Below are 17,822 nucleotides of genomic sequence, written 5' to 3' on the forward strand. Positions count from 1 at the left end.
ATAGATAATATTATAAACTGTGATTCAATTTTATTATTAGGATGTCAATTACTTGTTACAACATACATATATATATATGCATATGTATGATGTACGAATGTGAACAGTAAAATTTGAACTTCATATTTTTAAAGCTATGTAATTATTATTACTGTTGTTATTGTTATTATCGTTAAGTAATCTGCAAAAATTTTTTAATTAGAATCAAATTTTTCGTAAAAACTTATTATTAACAATTTGTGATTTATGTTTATTTTCAAAAATTATTTAAAATTGTAAAACATTAAAAATATAATAAACAGTAATAACAGGTTTTTTCGAATTGTCACATTTTTAATTTTAAATAATATAGTTATAATTTATTTTAAAAATTTCATAATATAAAACAATAAAACATAAAAATTGAAAAAACATATTAAAATATATGAGAATTGACATATTTCATATATGAATGACATTTCATATATTTCATATATTCATTTTAATATATAAAAGAGAATGAAATAATATCAATAAAAATTAAAATTTTAAAACATAAAGAAATAAGTTAAATTTTATTTTCCAAATTTGTAATTTATGATATAATTAAATTGTTTCACTATTTCTTCATTTTTATATTTAAAAAATGCGGAAAATATTTGATTTAAAAAAAATTAATACATACACATATAGCGATATATTTCCTTCTGCTTTCTGTCTGCAAGATCAAAAATGAAAATATATTTTATTATATATCTTTTTACATTAAAATTTATTATTTATTACAATAGATATTTTTTTGTGTAAACTAATTTTCAATTAGTTCAAATAATAAAACTTATGTAACCATAAGTCATAGAATTTTCATAGAATTCTTTTTTCTTTTATTTTTGGATATATATATTCAAATTTATGTTTATACAAAAAAAAATAATCTTATATGTTTAATATGTTTTATAAAAATAACAATAATTTTAACTAGAAAAAAAATGAAAATAGAATAACTGGATATATATATATAATTATATTACTATTATAATAAAATAATAATTTTTTAAAACAATAATTGTAGAAACGTAATATTTATACAAAATACTATATTGTCTGCTATAAATACTGAAATTGTTTTAGGACATTTATTTGGATAGATATTCTGAGGTTTTAAATTGATACAAGCAAAAACATATATACGAGCAATAATATTATATTTATGGTTTATACAAGATAGACACAAAAATTACATAATAAAATTATTTTATATCTCAAAAGAGATGTTCAATTTATTAAAGTTTTTTCTTACTAACCTTATACAGACAGAAGTTTATATTAAACAACTGTTAATGTATAGTAGACTGTACTTTTTGCTATGCTTTAAAAACATAGATAAATTAAATCTAATTTTTTGAACTAATTCCATCAATAGGATTGACTTGAAGTAATTTCATACGTTCCAGTTGTGCAAGTCTGTTTTCTTCATTAAATGATTCTGGTAATGGTGGCAATGCTGCAAGATTCCATATTATATGATATTAGAGAAACAAGTATTATATTTAAATGTTATTTAATATATTATATTTAAATATTACTAAAAATATACTAATTATATGAAATTATTATATATGTATATAAAATATTACAATATTAAATTTAGAGAAAAGAAAATTTTTAATTGTATATATATATTTTTTTAAATTAGATTAAAAATAATTAAAAATGTATAATAAGACTATAATAATATAATAAGACTAGTAGCTAAGTACATAAAAATGACTAATATTATTATTAATAATTTTTGTATTAGGTATTTTAATAATAGAAAAATTATTTTTTTTATATATAATCACAAAAAATATCTTATTTCTTGAATTAAAATTTTTTATATATGTATATCATTATTTTTCTTAATTAGGAGAATTTATTTTTTATAATTATCATAATAATTATAATATATTTCTCAATTTGATATATTCTTATTACTAACAGAATAATTTTTTTTTATAAAATCTTATGATATATTTATAAACTTATATTGAAATATACAAACTATTATATTATAAACATTTACAAACTTACCATAAATTTTGAGAAATATATATATCCAAAGACTAAAAGCTACACCTATAAGTGCTATTCCAATATGTCCTCTCCATTCTCCTGTTGGGGCTAAAAATTCACTAAATGTTTGACGAAAACTGGCTCGATATAATATTTTTTTTTCTTCTATTGATAATTTCTTCCAATCACCTTTCTCTTTTTCTCGTAATGCCTACATAAAAATATTAAAATAATTAGCTTAATTTTATATAATATGATCTATATAAAATATGTAATATTTTAAAGAAATTTTACAGTATAATAATATATTCAAAATATAAATTAAAAACAAAATATTAAGATATTAATATATCTAAATATTACAAAACAAATATTTAAAAATGATATTTTATAAATAATATTTATTAATAATATCTAAAAAATTATAGAGATAAATGAAGAATATTTATTTATTGTATTATGGATATTTATTTTACCATTATATCTGGAGTATTTGCTTTGAAACGAATTGCAGGCAGAGGAAAATCACTTCGATCTAAATAAGCTTCTTCACCATTCCATCCATTACCTACTACATCTCTATTACCAATTTTGTTAGGAAATTGCATTGCTGACAATCCACGAACACACATTGAAGTACTTTGTCGTAGATATGATAGCAATAATTTATTTGCCATTGTATGCTAAAAATATATAAATTAAATTAAAAATAAAAAATATGTACAATTCTGTTATATTTATGTTTCATAATACTGAAATATATTTTTCCTTATTAATATGAGCTTTTTCAAAAATTAAATTTAAAATAATTAATTAAAAATGAATATTAATATCTTAAAGAAATATTGATATTTATAAAAATTATGATTTTCTTTTATGATGATAATATAATTTTTATTAATTTACAAAATAGTAGTAACTTTTAATGATCAAATTTAATTTTTTATTAAAATCATAATTTTATTTATTAATATATATACAAAAAATATTGTAACAAAATATTAGATTAAATTTTTAATTTGAGAAAATATAAATTTTATTATATATATAAAATTATCAAAAAATATATAACACAAATATTAATAACTAAAAATTTTAGAATTTTTAATATGTTATATATTGATCACTGTATTCAGTAGTTATCTAATAAAGTAAATTTCATAAAAAGACTTTAATTAACAAAATGAAATACATTTATTTTTACTATAGTTAATAGTTTATTAATAGTATATTAATAATATAATTTTTCTTCTTATTAATACTAATAATTAGTAATGATGTCTATTGCGTAAAATCTTACTTTCTTTGCCGATCCCAATTCCAAGAAAAGCGAAATGGCTACTAACATGGTTAGATCATAGTTCTATGTATTCACAAATGTTTCATGTTATATATTATCTATATAGATTTAAATATCGAATTTTATAATATCGATATATAATAATCGATTTTTAAATAGTAGCGGTTATTATTAAATACGTATGTAAAATATTTTATACATTTATTTATAACTATTTATATGTTTTAATAAATTTTTATTTAGTAAATAATAATTTTATTTAATTTTTTTTTCAATTTAAATTCAATAATTTATATTTATATAAACTATTTTAATCAAACATTATACTTATGATATATATTATTAGACAAATATTATCTTAAATTGAATTCTTTTTCTTGATTAATATTAATTCATAGTTTTGTAAATAAAATTATATTATGAAAAATACAATAAACTAAACAAAATGAATGTATTAATATATAATACAAAATGAATGTATAATATATAATTAAAATAATTAAAATAATAAAAGAAATAAATATTTTATTTATATAAAATTTAATTAAATTTAATTAAAATATTTATTTAGTAAAATAAAAATATAAAAAATTATTTTCTATAAAACATGAAATATTTAAAATATATCTACTTTATCGACTAAGTAAATTTATGATGAAAGGATATATGAAACGTAGTCTCTATTTCTAGCTATAGGATCGTTCAATTCGTATGATTATAAACTCGCGGTTGCTTACGGCATGGCGTTAGCCAAGTCGTGTGTCATCGTGTGTTGCGGATGAAAAGTGTAGTATATTTATAACGCTTTTATTTTACATGTTGTATATTAATGAAAAACTTTTTATACAAATTTTAACGACAGGTGAGGATTTCAGAAAATGATAACATGAGTGCCTCAAAAGAAAAAATGATAATATTCGTGAACGAACAATATTAAAAATACTGTGAGGTTTTGATATGGCGGTAAATTTTACTTTAATAGTTTGTTATGAAGTTCGATCATATTCTTTCGTTATTCATTAGCTATTTAAATGCGATTATCTTGTAGTTTTTATATTAAGTTTCAACCAAGATGGATTTATTTGCAGTATTACATCCAAAAATTAAAATGCTGTATATTTCTGCATTTTGAAGCACAGTGGCGACATATCATGGCGGCGAAATTTTCTTAAGCTGAAGTTGTGTATCTCGATTATTTTCATACTTAATACGTACGCCTTTCTTTGTAAAGTAACATACTTAGTAAATTAATATATTGTGTATAAAATTCTTTTTATAAAATTTTTGTTTACATCTTTATTTTGTGCAGTCAAGTGATTTAATTATATTGTATTAGTTAGACAACATATAGCTAATTTCTCCTGTATATATCCTGTATATCTCCTTTATAATGACATTATGACTTAGATGTGAATTTGTGATACATGAATCTCATATTAATATAAAGTATTGGTATATTTTTGTTTGTATACATGTTTATGTTGCTTATTTTATAAGATTGTTCAAGATGAACAAGCGCCGTAGAACATCTTCAGTTGCAAGTCGAGGCACAGAAGATGATGCTGATGATATACCACCTGAACCAACAAAAAGACGAAAAAAATTAGATCCTGTAAGTTATTGTTGTTATTACAAAATATTGTTAATAAAAAATTTTAATAATATAAATTTAATAAACCAACAAATTTATTTTATTTAACATTTAGAGTGACTTGTGCCAACAATTATATGATGTACTACGTAATCAAAAAAGAGAAGATGGAACATTATTATGTGATGCATTTATACGTGTGCCTAAACGTAGACAAGAACCAGGTTATTATGATGTTGTAACAAATCCTATAGATCTATTAAAAGTTCAACAAAAGCTAAGAACAGATGAATATAGGGATATGGATGATTTAGCAGCTGATATTCAACTCATGGTTAACAATGCAAAAGCCTTTTATATGGTATATATATTTATATAATAAATATATATATTGTTTAACAAAATATAGAATATATTTTAATTTTTGAGTCTCTTAAGTTATTAAAATTATTTCATTAAAATAGCGTACATCTCCTGAATATAAAGATGCTACTGAACTTTGGGAATTATGCATAAATACAAAAAATCGTATTATGGAAGAATACGAAGATTCAGAACCTAAAGGAAAACTTATTTTAAAAGTGGGACGATTAGTGAGTAAAAATATATAAGTAATATATATATATATATATTTATATATGTATATTTATTCATCAATATTTAATACAATGTTATCTAGGCTCGGAAAGCTACAACAAAACAAGAAGATGCAGAAGATACATCAGAAAGTTCTACAAATCCTGATGAAGAAACAATGCAACAATTTGAAGATTTATTTGCAGCAATTATGACAGCAACAGATCCAGCTGACAATAATAGACCATTACATACAATGTTTCAACTTAAGCCATCTAAAAAAGTTCGAAAAATTCTTACTGGTGAAGTATTAATGAATCATTGTTTTAAACAAATTTATTATATAAACAATTTTTCTTTTCAGTTATATCCAGAATATTATGATGTAATTGAAACACCAGTAGATTTAAAAACAGTTGCAAGAAAAATTCAAGAAGGAGTCTATAATAGCATTACAGATATGGAAAAAGATTTAATGTTAATGTGCCGTAATGCTTGCCAATTTAATGAGCCTGGTTCTCAAATTTACAAAGATGCAAAACTTCTAAAAAAAATTATTACTGCAGCAGCAAGAAAACAAGATATTGGATTAAGCAGTGCAGTTCCAAAAATTGCAACAACTGCACCATCAACACGAAGTAAAAGAGGAAGTCGCACTATGGCACAATCTTTAATAGCTCAAACTGCAACATTGCCAGATGAAGATGAAGAAAGTGATGATGAAGAAGAAGAACCTGCAGAAACTGAAGAAGCTGATAACCCACAATGGCAATTATTTCAGACTATTAGAACAGCACCTAATAATCAAGGTATTTTATGAAATTTTTTTAAAAATATTATAATATTAATTAATCTTTTTTTTTTTATTTTATAAGGAGTTAGAATGAGCGAATATTTTTGGAAACTACCATCAAAAAGATTATATCCTGATTACTATAAAACGATTAAAAATCCTATTTCTCTATTACAAATTCGTACTAAGATAAAGGTAAATAATAAAAATAAAAATCATTTAATATTGTATGTTTAATTTATATATAATAATTTATAGAATATATTTATATATTATATATTTACATATAATTTTTATAGAAAGGTGAATATGGTACTGTAAGTGAAGTAGCTGGTGATATGAATATAATGTTTGAAAATGCAAAAAAATATAATATTCATACATCTAGACTTTATAAGGTAAAATATTAATTAAAAATTTTTATTATTAATTAATTAATTTGTATTATTTATTTATATTTTTATATTTCAGTGTGCTGTGAAATTACAAAAAATTATGCAAGAAAAAGTACAGGAACTATTAGAATTTGATCAGGTAAATAAAATTGTATTTAAAATAGAAAATGTTTGGACAACATCCAGATAGAAAATTTAAAAAATAATTTTACAAAAATTTTAAACAAAATGTCTATCAAATGCCTATCAAAACATATCTAATAATTTATAAGTAATTTAATTTTGCACGAGATAAAGACAATTCTGTCTTGTTTATAATTTGAAAAATAATCTGAATGAAAAATAATGAATATTTTTGCATATTATTATTCTTGTTTTACTTTAGAATCTTAATCTTTTTAAATTTTTTATTTAACTTGTCCGAACATCTTTATCATTATCTTAAATATTTTATTTATTTGAAATTTTATTAAATTATATAATATTATAATATATTAGTAATATAGTAAATTAACGAAAATTTTAAAGAAAATATTTTTATTTGTATTTTATAACTATTTTATTATAACATTTATGAGTTGTTAATATAAATTTTTAATAAAAAAATTTCTTACATTAAATATTTAATATCTACTTTTTATGGTTTTTTTTTTTTTTTTTTATATATATATTATATTTATAGGATTCAGACTCGGATAGTGAATTTGAAAATAGCTCTCATCAACCTAAACTTATTAAACGTGCTTCAAATCTCTTAACACGTGGAAAATATAAAGACAATATACCATTGAAAAAAAGATTGTATGCACTAGTTAAATGTGTTATAGAATACGTTGTAAGTAATTCCAATTTCAATTAACAAGACTGAAGTTTAGCAATACAGAGTTTATTACATTACAGTGTGAAGATGGTCGACAACCAATGTTAATGTTTATGGAGAAACCTTCTAAAAAGTTATATCCAGATTATTATCAAGTAATAGCAGAACCAATTGATATGTTAGCTATTGAAGCTAATATTAAAGCAGAAAAATATCAAAGTGAAAATGAATTAATACAAGATTTTAAGGTATTTTATATATATTTCATATTTTATATATTTATGAATACATATGTTTATTTCTATATTTTCATTTAGTTAATGTTTAATAATTGTCGTCAATATAATGAAGAAGGCTCTTTAATATATGAAGATGCAAATACTCTTGAAAGAGTTTTAATGGATAAAGTAAAAGAATTAGGTCCTTTACCTGAAACAGGTAAACCTACCAAATCAAGTGCATCTACTCCTACTAGAAATGTTGGGTATGTAATATTTTAAGTGTATAATATAAATTCATTTTTAAGAATATTGTAATCAATATAATTAATCACAATATATACGTCATACATATCTTTTTATAATACATAGGAGACCTAAAAAAGTTGTACCATTACATTTACAAAAATTGAAAACTATGTATGATACTATAAAAGATTATCATGATGGAAAAGGAAGACAATTATCTTTAATTTTTATGAAATTACCAAATAAAAATGAATATCCTGATTATTATGAAGTTATTAAGCAACCAATGAATATGGAGAAAATAGCGTCCACTTTAAAAAATAATGGATATGAAAATTTGGATGAACTTGTATCAGATTTTATACTAATGTTTGATAATGCTTGCAAGTATAATGAACCCGATTCACAAATATATAAGGTTTGTATATTAATGTACATGTATTTATTTTCATTTTATTTCTAATTATTTATTTAAAATAAAGTTTTATTAATTTATTAAACTAATTTTTAAAAGAAATTACGTTTTATTTATTTAGAAATTAAATATCATAATTTTTAATATTTATGGTAGAAAAAAAATTGTTGAAAAAAGTATTAATTATTAGAAATTATTGTTAATTTTCTCAATCCTCTTTAGTAAGAGAATACAAGTTATATTATATTATATACATTGCATTACATCGAAAAATATATTTATTATTATTATATTTATAATTAATTAAAAATAGTTTATAAAATTATTACTATGAAATATATGAATCATTTGGAAGTCAGAACTCCAATCGAAATTTCGCGCTAAAACATGGAAAGCTCGATCTGTTTACAGTTATAGTTTTTGAGGTTACCTGAAGTTAGCTTCTTTCGTAGCTTTGTCGTTTCATGTGGTTCCATATAAGGATTTTATAAAATAACAAATGAATTTTTTTCTATGAATAAATATTATAATAAAACTGGTGCAAACATGCAATTTTATCAAAATAATAAACATAAATTAAACACATGAAAAAGTGTTCAGTGAATATCTATAAAAGTATTATAGATTTGCAAGTTTTTTTACATATATGTATATTACATACACACATATATATATATACACATTGCTCAAAATGTTTGAACAAGGAAATATTAATAATAGAAACAATGTTTCTGTACAAAAGGCATTAAAAGTGCGACCTTGTTTTATTCGTTTAATGAGAGATAAAGAAGTAGATCAACGTTTATCAAAAAAATGCAAGAAGAATGAAACAGAAGTAAACAATATTTCTTTTAGAATATTATTCATTTTTTTAATAAACATTAATATAAATATTAATAACATATTAATGTAAAACAAAATTTATTGATGTTGATATATTTTAAATAAAATAATATTTAACATTTTAAATAATTTACAATCTCAATTATATATATTATATATATTATAGGATGCTTTAATTTTACAAAGATTAGTTCTCCAAACAAAATTACAATTAAGTGAAGATGAAGAAAGTGTACCAGATGTATCAGCCGCAATTCAAGAAATATTAGCAACAATTTTTACTGCTCTTTATAATCATCAAGATGAAGAAGGTAGATGTTATTCAGATTCAATGGCAGAACTTCCAGAACATGATATCATTGATGGGAAAAAGTATGTTTTTAATTTATAATAAATTATAAATTAATATATATATATTTTTTAATAAATTAAATAATAAATTATCTAATATTTTTATTTTTATTTTGTTATTAAATATTTTTCTTACATATTAGAATACGAGGATTATCATTAGATTTAATTAAAAGAAGATTAGATCGTGGAGTATATAAACGATTGGATCGTTTTCAAGAAGATGTATTCACATGTTTAGAAAGAGCTAGAAGATTATCACGTACAGATTCGCAACCTTTTGAAGATAGTGTAGAATTACAAGCATTTTTTTTACGTACTCGTGATGAAGTAACTCGAGGAGGAGATTTATTACATTCACCAGCTCTTAATTATACACTTCTTGATCTTTCTGCTCAAGTTGCAGAATTAAAACGTGTGAAATTACAACAAGAATTATCATTACCTAATGAAGATGAAAGTTGTGATGGAAATGAAACAAAAGTATGATAGTATATAAAATTTATAATATAATATTATTTATATTAATAATTTTTTTAAAATATTGATATTAAAATTATAATAAAAAAATGAAAAAATATATTTGACATATTTTTAGGATTCTGAAACAAATACTAATACAGAAGGAAGTAATAGTGATAATGGTGGATCTATGAGTTTTAATCAAGAAATATATAGAGCTGGAGATTTTGCATATATAGAACCTACAGAACGAGGCATGGAATATAGTGTAGTTCTTATAGAACGTTTATGGACAAATGCAGAAGGTCAACAAATGTTATATGGCAATTTATTTTATAGACCAAGTGAAACTTACCATGTAGCATCTAGGAAATTTCTTGATAAGGAATTATTTAAAAGTGATGCTCATGTAGCTATACCTTTGGCTAAAGTAGCTGGAAGATGTTGTGTTTTAAGTGTAAAGGATTATTTTAGAATGCAACCTGAAGGTTTCTTAGAAAAAGATGTTTATGTATGTGAATCACGATACTCTACAAAAGCAAGAGCTTTTAAAAAAATCAAAGTCTGGAATTTTGATCCAGATCATTTAAAATTAATTTCAAGAGATAAACCATTAGAACCAAAGCGAGTAATATCAGTATATAAAGAAAGATTAGAAAAGCATAAAGAAGAAATTGCTGAATTAGAAGAAGGAGAAAAATTAACAGAAAAAGAAAGACCTGTAAGTGACATCATTAAAAAAACATTACAAAATATTTATAATTTTTAGTAATTATATATTATATTAATTAATTAATTTTGCATTTTTATGAAAATTTTCTTTTAATCAATTATTTTCTTGTAGAATGTAATATTGTATAACTCAGATGATACAGAAAATACTTATTACGAGCAATATAATACATGTGCAGGTTCTGTAAAAACTGGAGACTTTGTTTATGTTGCAACAGATGGAGGTAGACAACAAATTGCGCAAATTGATGCTATATGGTCAACAAAAGAGTATGTAATAAGCATTTATTATTAATTGTTTATGATTGAAGTGATTATATCATTTTTATTTTCAGTGGAAAATGTTATTTTAAGGGCCCATGGCTATTGATGCCTGCAGAAGTGCCACATACTCCTACTAAGTTATTTTATAAACAAGAATTATTTCTATCTACAGTTGATGGCACTCATCCTATTGTGGCTATTGTTGGAAAATGTGCTGTTCTTGACTATGGAGAATATATTTGTAGTAAGTATATAAAAAAATAATTAAAAATTGTAAAAAATATATATATATATACATATATATATTTAGAAAACTATTATATTTTTCATAAAAATTTACATATTTATATAGGTCGACCGACAGAAATTCCAGAAGATGATGTATATATTTGTGAATCATTATATGATGAAAGTAAAAGTCTTATGAAAAAACTTGGTCAAGAAGGTCTAAAAAAATTTAATCATAATTCAGCAGTAACTGAAGATGAAATTTATTTCTTCCGAAGACCTATTAACCCAGCTAAGGTACATATGAAATTTAAGCATTTAAATAACATTCTATGCAAAAATTTGGTAACGATATGTTATTTGATATGCCTGTTATTTGATATGCCTCTTATTTGATATGCAACTAACTGAATATTGCTTTGCATGTCATGTGTGTGTTATAGGTTCCGGGCGATGTGGCTCAAACGCAAAATCAAGTCAAGTCTGTTACTTCTAGTTCAACTCAATTTGAAATGGTAATTTCTATTTATAAATTTTTTACGTTCGATTAATAATATAAAAAAATGCATGTTTTCTGATAATCACATGCAAGTTCATATGGAAATTATTTTTATTAAAAATTGTAAAATTTATTGTTGCTATATATTTTGTTCCAATATATGACTTGTACGTGATAAAGGTTTTGTATTAATTCATATCTAAGCATGTTTCTCATTTATGCCGGCATATTCATTTTTTTTCTGTCTTCTTTTTTTATGTTATGTATGTATATATGTATATATACATACATATATATATACATTTATACATATATATATTTTTTTTTATGTCATAAAATGCAGGGTATAAATATATATTTATGGGATATCTTTTAAAAATTCTAGAAGCCAAACATAAAAGCTAGTATAACATTAGTTGAGATTTATTTGTTAAGTTCATGTTAGATGAAGTGAGTCAAGAATAATAAAATGATGTAATAGAAGTAGATGTAATAGTGTAATAGAAACAAAATCTTATTTTATTTGTTTTATGCTTTTAATTGAAACTTCAATTATTTATAACTTTATAAATATACTTACTTAATAATATACCTTACTTATTTTTATATATCAACTTTTGTGTTTATTTTGGTTTCCAGAATCCTTGTAAAGGTTTTCCATGAATATTAATTATAATATTATCCTGTATAATATATGTATATATATAATACATAATTTTTTTATGTATTATATAATCTATTTTTTTGTGTTTTGTTTATATAAAATATTTTAAAGTTCTATTCTTCTATATAGTACTTATAGAATTAGACATTGTTTTTCATGGATTTAAATTCAGAGCACCTGTTGGGTTTATCTCTAATAATATGTATGTATATACATATATGATATATAAATACCACCAAAAAGTCTCGCTTCCATGTCACTCTAACCCAAATAATATAAAAATGAAGCATTTATGCTTTAAATGGAACGCAAGTACTAATGCCTAAATATCTCTAATTTCTTAGAGCATATATAAGAAATTCAAATATTGAAAACTATGTTATTTTTACTTAATGTTGATATTCAATAGTGGAATTTTATAATCGGATTAAATCTATTAGAGAAAACTATATTTCAATGAGAAATAAACATTTATATGAATATTGCATATTTATGTGAATATTTGTGCTCAAGAAAAATTTGTCACTTAATGGCATTATACAAAATTGTTAGTAAAAATTTATCAATCTAAAATATTAAAAAGAAAATTTCATTCGGTAACGGATAATGAACGTAACATAACATAAATGGTATAGGAAGCATCACCATTGTTACCGAAGCTGGAACCCGATGTACTAGGCATGGGAGTAGGATTAGGAGTGGGAGTAGGAGTAGGAGTTGGGGAGGACAGCATGGACGCTGGTGGTCCACCGTCCGTTGGATCTGCAGAAGCTCAACCGGTGCTCTCCAATACTCAAACACCTGTATCGACTAAAAAGGTAGGATTTATCGTGACTTTATTTGCTTATAACTTGTTCATATATCATATTTTATTTATTTCATTTTACTTTTGTTTAGAAAAATATGCCAGCATATACGTTTTTTGTTTTTGCACCGTTTAAACTTTGTTATCTAACAATTAGATATTTTTATAAGATCTTTTCTGAAGATATAATATCAATATTTTTTTCTATAAGACGATGATATTATAATTTGTGTTTTCTTCTGTTTAGAAAACGGCGGGTAAGAAATTAGTTACGGGCTATATTTTATATTCGAGTAAAATGCGAACACAGATTACACAAAACAATCCTGAATCATCCTTTGGGGAGATTAGCAGAATTGTTGGCAATGAGGTATTTATTTTTTATTGTTGATTTTTAATTTACTATAATAATTTTTTTATTGAAGAAAGAAAATATGCAGATTCAATTTTCAGAATATAATATTATAAAACAGCTTATTGCGTTTTATAAAATATTGTATAAGGAAATATATTCTGCATGCTTCTATCTTCTTTTCAAATGCATCACAAGTATAAATCTTTTCGGAGTTACCTATATTTTTTTATAAATAAAAATTATTATTGTTCTAATCTTTCTCTTATTTTTTTTCTTATTATTATTATTGTTATTATTATTATCATTATCGTTGTTATTTTTATTTTATTTTATTTTATTATTTATATTTTTATTATATTATTATATATTTTTTAAATATAAGTAACATACGATTTATAAATTAATTTAAATATTAAAATACATATTTCATATTTGTTATTTCATATTTTCATATTTGTAATATATTATTTATAATTTATAAATAACATAAATTAATATTTACATATTATAATATATATCTTTAATTTTCTTCTCTATAATATATATTATATTTTAAATAATATAATTTAAATTTTTTTGATCATTTCATATTTAATTATGAAAAAAATTTTTTAAATTAATTATTATCAAAAAATATCAAAATATTATTTTTGAAGAATGTAATATATAAATATTTTTTTATATTTCAGTGGAGGAAATTGCCAGCAGGAGAAAAACAAGCTTGGGAAGAAAGAGCAATTAAAATGAATGAAGATGGAGGACAACTTAAAGGAAATAATGTTTCAGTAGGCACTAATGCTTTGCAAGATGTAGTTTATGAATGTTGTTGGGATAATTGTGATTGGCAATTTGAAGATATGACTGATTGTATTGATCATTGTATTGCAGAACAAAATGGGCATGTTCAATCATCTTTTATTAATGCTGCAAGCGGTATGTATTTTATATTATTTTGAATATCATCATAAATAAATAAAAAATAATATTTAAAAAATTGAAAAATATATATTTTTCCATAGATGTGGAATTTCAATGTCAATGGCGTGGTTGTGGCCGTACAAAAAAATCTGTACCTCCTTTTCCAAGTGTACAAAGACTCGCAAGGCATGTTAAGGAAGTACATATCCTTAAATCAAATGGACGTATAATACCTCCTTCGGAAAGAAGCAAGTATGATGTCAAAGTGCTGTATAATAAACTATAATAATACTATATTAACCGGCTATGGTTTAGCTTCGTTTACCGTTGGTATGTTACTAGTTCTTGAAATTGGCTCCGCAAGTAATCTTAAATTTTACGAGTTTAAAACAAACAAATATAAAGTATCTGTCTACAGAATATTTTAAATTGATATACTTTGCTAATATATTTGGGAACTGAGCAAAAAATTATTATGATCGATTTCATTCTCGAAATATGGAAAATGAAATGATATGAATCAAAAATAATTAAATATTCAAGTTATTTAATTCTTAATAATAATTATTTATTTTTTTGAAACACATTTACATTTTAAAAAATACAACAATATTTTTCAATAAAATTTTTCCTAATAAATAGATAAAAAGAAATGGACATGAATTTCTCAATCTCTAATATTTTTTATTTCTTCAAATTTATTTCTTTAAAATTTTTTTGGATTGAAATCAAAAATGTTTAAATCGAAAAATAAATAATGGTTGCATATTGATAGCATACATCAGAAAAACATCAAATCTTACTAATTTAATGATACAAACAATGGACACTTATTTGCATACATATATGATATATAGTCATTTTAAACAATTTGTATAAATTAGTATAAATTAATATGAAACGTAATTTCAAAAAAATAATTACCACTAAAAATTAAATAGCTTGAATGTATCTCATATATAATTTATATCTTTCATATCTCAAAAATGAAGATAAATTAACTTCTAGTATATATAATGAATTTTTATTTGGAACATTATATACATACTTTACTTGTACTTGAGAGAAAAAAAAAATACTTAAAATTCTTTAAAACAGATAACAGATACAATTTTGATTCATATTACATTACTTATTATTACATTATTATTGTAATAATTTTAAATTTATGCTATATATTTTACTTTCATTTATATTTTTTTTTACAGAAATTATATGGCATCAAAAGGTCCAACGGTATTGCCACCTATGGAAACAGGTAATAATATTTTACTGAAATAATTTTTTTTTTTAAATTCATTTAATATTTACTATAATATTTATAATATGTATATTTATAATATAAGTAATATTTATAAATGCTCTTTAATTCTATATTTAAAAATTTTTTTTTTATTTTCTATCTTTTTTAATATTATTATTATTATCATCATTATAGAAACATCGGCAGCTGCGACACAAACAAGCAATATTCCTATTGCCAAACAACCAGAACCTATGTTTGTCGCTGTTCCTCCACGACCAAGTCGAGTTTTACATTCAGATGCCTATTTACGGTAAATAAATTGAATATTTTTACAATTTAATTTGCATTATTAATATACATTTTAATATTTATATTGCAACTGTAGGTATATTGAAGCATTAAATGTAGAAAATCGGTACATATCAAATTGGGACAAACAAATGAATGCTAATCCTGATAATACACAAATTCCTGATGTAACGAAATTGCCAGCTGAATGGTTAGGCAATGGTGTAGGCAACCACGGAAATGTGGTAAATGCTTTATGGACGCTCAGGAATATGATGATGCGAGATGTGTTAGCCATTAATAAAACTTTATAGTTTATAATTCGTTAAGACTTATAATCTTTACTATTCGATGCTACCTTAAAACTACAATTTTCAGGTCCGTCGATGCTAGATGAAAGACTGAAGATTTATTGTTTTGAATGAGTATATTTATATTTTTAGATTTTTTTTTATTTTACAATTCTAATTAGTACTTCAAATATAACTTAATTATAATACATATTTTTAGTCATTTTCAATTTGTAATAAGAGATAATTAAAAGATTTTCTTATCATAAGATTTTCAATAACAAATATAAGATCTGCAATATATTTATCAGAAATAACAGATTAGTAAAACATTAATTTCTTCATTAAATAAAATACATATTATAAGCATTATTTTCGATACGTCTATGGATCTGTTAGGAGTAGGACAAAAATATTACACTGTAAGAATCATCACTTTGTAAATATTTCGCTATTTTTAATTTTAACTTTTCATAACGAAAATTTTGTATTTTGTATCACGCATCATGAAAGTGTGACTTGAAATTTCTTGTATTCATACTGTAAAATGAAACTGTACTGTAAATATTAAATAATGCACTTCAAAAAACAATTTAATATAAATAATACTATTATTGTATCTATGAATATTAATCTTATGTCATATAATCATACATTTTAATATAATATTTTCACTTACTTTTTTAAAAGAACATTAATATAAAAAAAATATTTAATAATTATTATTCATAATTTCTTTATGATATTGATTTAATAGTTTCAATGAATAATATTACTAAATTGTATATATATTTAAAGATGAAAATAATTTTTTATAGCATGAAAATGCACAAAAATTCTCTCACTCAGAAATAAAATATTCTACATGAAAGTAACATAACTAATTTATTTGAGACTCTGCTTATCATTTAAAAAAATTAAAGTTGTTAATTTATATAAAAAAATATGATTGCATTTATTAAAACTAAAAATACAATTTTATTAATTATAATTAAAATTGATTGTTCTTATTAAGAAATATAAATAAATAATGAAAGATTAAAAAAAATTATATCAATTAAATATATATTTATTATTATAAATATATATAATTATATAATTATTAAATATATAATTATTATTTTATAATAATATTAAATAATATTAAATATTATTATAAATTAAATAAAAATAATATTGTGTATTTTATTTTATCATTCAAATATAAAAAAATTGATAATTCATGTTATTCAGCAAATTTTTAAATAGACATATGTTTTCTTAAAACTTTGTTATATTTTTTTATTATTTCTTTTTATCACAAAATAAAACGAAAATATTTTAGATGATTAAAATATTTATTAAAATAATTTATCAATTAATTATAATAATAATTTTTATTTTAAAAAGATACTTATAAATTTGAATTTGCACATTTTTGTGCAGTTGTATTTTAATAATATAGTAATTATATATATATATATATAATATTATTAATAAATATAAT

At 21.7% G+C, this 17,822-nt stretch overlaps 2 protein-coding genes across 16 annotated transcripts; one reads left to right on the forward strand and one right to left on the reverse strand.

Annotated features, from left to right (window-relative positions):
* Nucleotides 1-525: 525 nt before the first annotated feature.
* LOC100868948 (cytochrome c oxidase subunit 4 isoform 1, mitochondrial) lies at nt 526-3,383 on the reverse strand. 4 transcript variants are annotated; one of them, XR_015291783.1, is made up of 5 exons: nt 3,335-3,383; nt 2,511-2,717; nt 2,053-2,245; nt 1,284-1,483; nt 526-697 (listed from the first exon to the last, which is right to left on the reverse strand). XR_015291783.1 is itself a non-coding variant. In XM_012484575.3 (4 exons), the coding sequence occupies exons 1-4, from the start codon at nt 3,380-3,382 to the stop codon at nt 1,374-1,376; spliced, it is 558 nt and encodes a 185-aa protein (XP_012340029.1). In that variant the 5' UTR covers nt 3,383; the 3' UTR covers nt 1,168-1,373. The 4 variants fall into 4 exon arrangements, 2 of the variants coding, with proteins under 2 accessions (XP_012340029.1, XP_086763377.1); XR_015291784.1 differs by having other exon boundaries at nt 3,227-3,383; XM_012484575.3 differs by lacking the exon at nt 526-697 and having other exon boundaries at nt 1,168-1,483.
* A 664-nt stretch (nt 3,384-4,047) lies between these two features.
* On the forward strand, nt 4,048-16,928 carry polybromo (protein). Of its 12 annotated transcripts, none has more exons than XM_086907255.1 (28): nt 4,057-4,119; nt 4,197-4,297; nt 4,423-4,946; nt 5,041-5,286; nt 5,390-5,518; nt 5,605-5,784; nt 5,866-6,310; nt 6,377-6,489; nt 6,594-6,692; nt 6,766-6,828; nt 7,372-7,524; nt 7,590-7,757; nt 7,827-7,993; nt 8,100-8,394; nt 9,401-9,606; nt 9,729-10,068; nt 10,184-10,768; nt 10,892-11,049; nt 11,115-11,287; nt 11,396-11,568; nt 11,715-11,786; nt 13,070-13,252; nt 13,487-13,609; nt 14,284-14,527; nt 14,614-14,764; nt 15,721-15,770; nt 15,951-16,068; nt 16,144-16,928. In XM_086907255.1, the coding sequence occupies exons 3-28, from the start codon at nt 4,842-4,844 to the stop codon at nt 16,358-16,360; spliced, it is 4,956 nt and encodes a 1,651-aa protein (XP_086763381.1). In that variant the 5' UTR covers nt 4,057-4,119; nt 4,197-4,297; nt 4,423-4,841; the 3' UTR covers nt 16,361-16,928. The 12 variants fall into 12 exon arrangements, 11 of the variants coding, with proteins under 11 accessions (XP_086763380.1, XP_003692286.1, XP_086763381.1 ...); XM_031915537.2 differs by having other exon boundaries at nt 4,062-4,297; nt 4,423-4,545; nt 4,832-4,946; XM_086907257.1 differs by having other exon boundaries at nt 4,062-4,297; nt 4,423-4,545; nt 4,832-4,946; nt 7,372-7,521.
* The last annotated feature ends 894 nt before the right edge of the window (nt 16,929-17,822 follow it).

The sequence above is a fragment of the Apis florea genome, unplaced genomic scaffold, assembly GCF_048593485.1.
Source record: "Apis florea isolate Af1SG1 unplaced genomic scaffold, ASM4859348v1 contig_2835_pilon, whole genome shotgun sequence".
In the NCBI taxonomy this organism is placed as follows: Eukaryota; Metazoa; Arthropoda; class Insecta; order Hymenoptera; family Apidae; genus Apis; species Apis florea.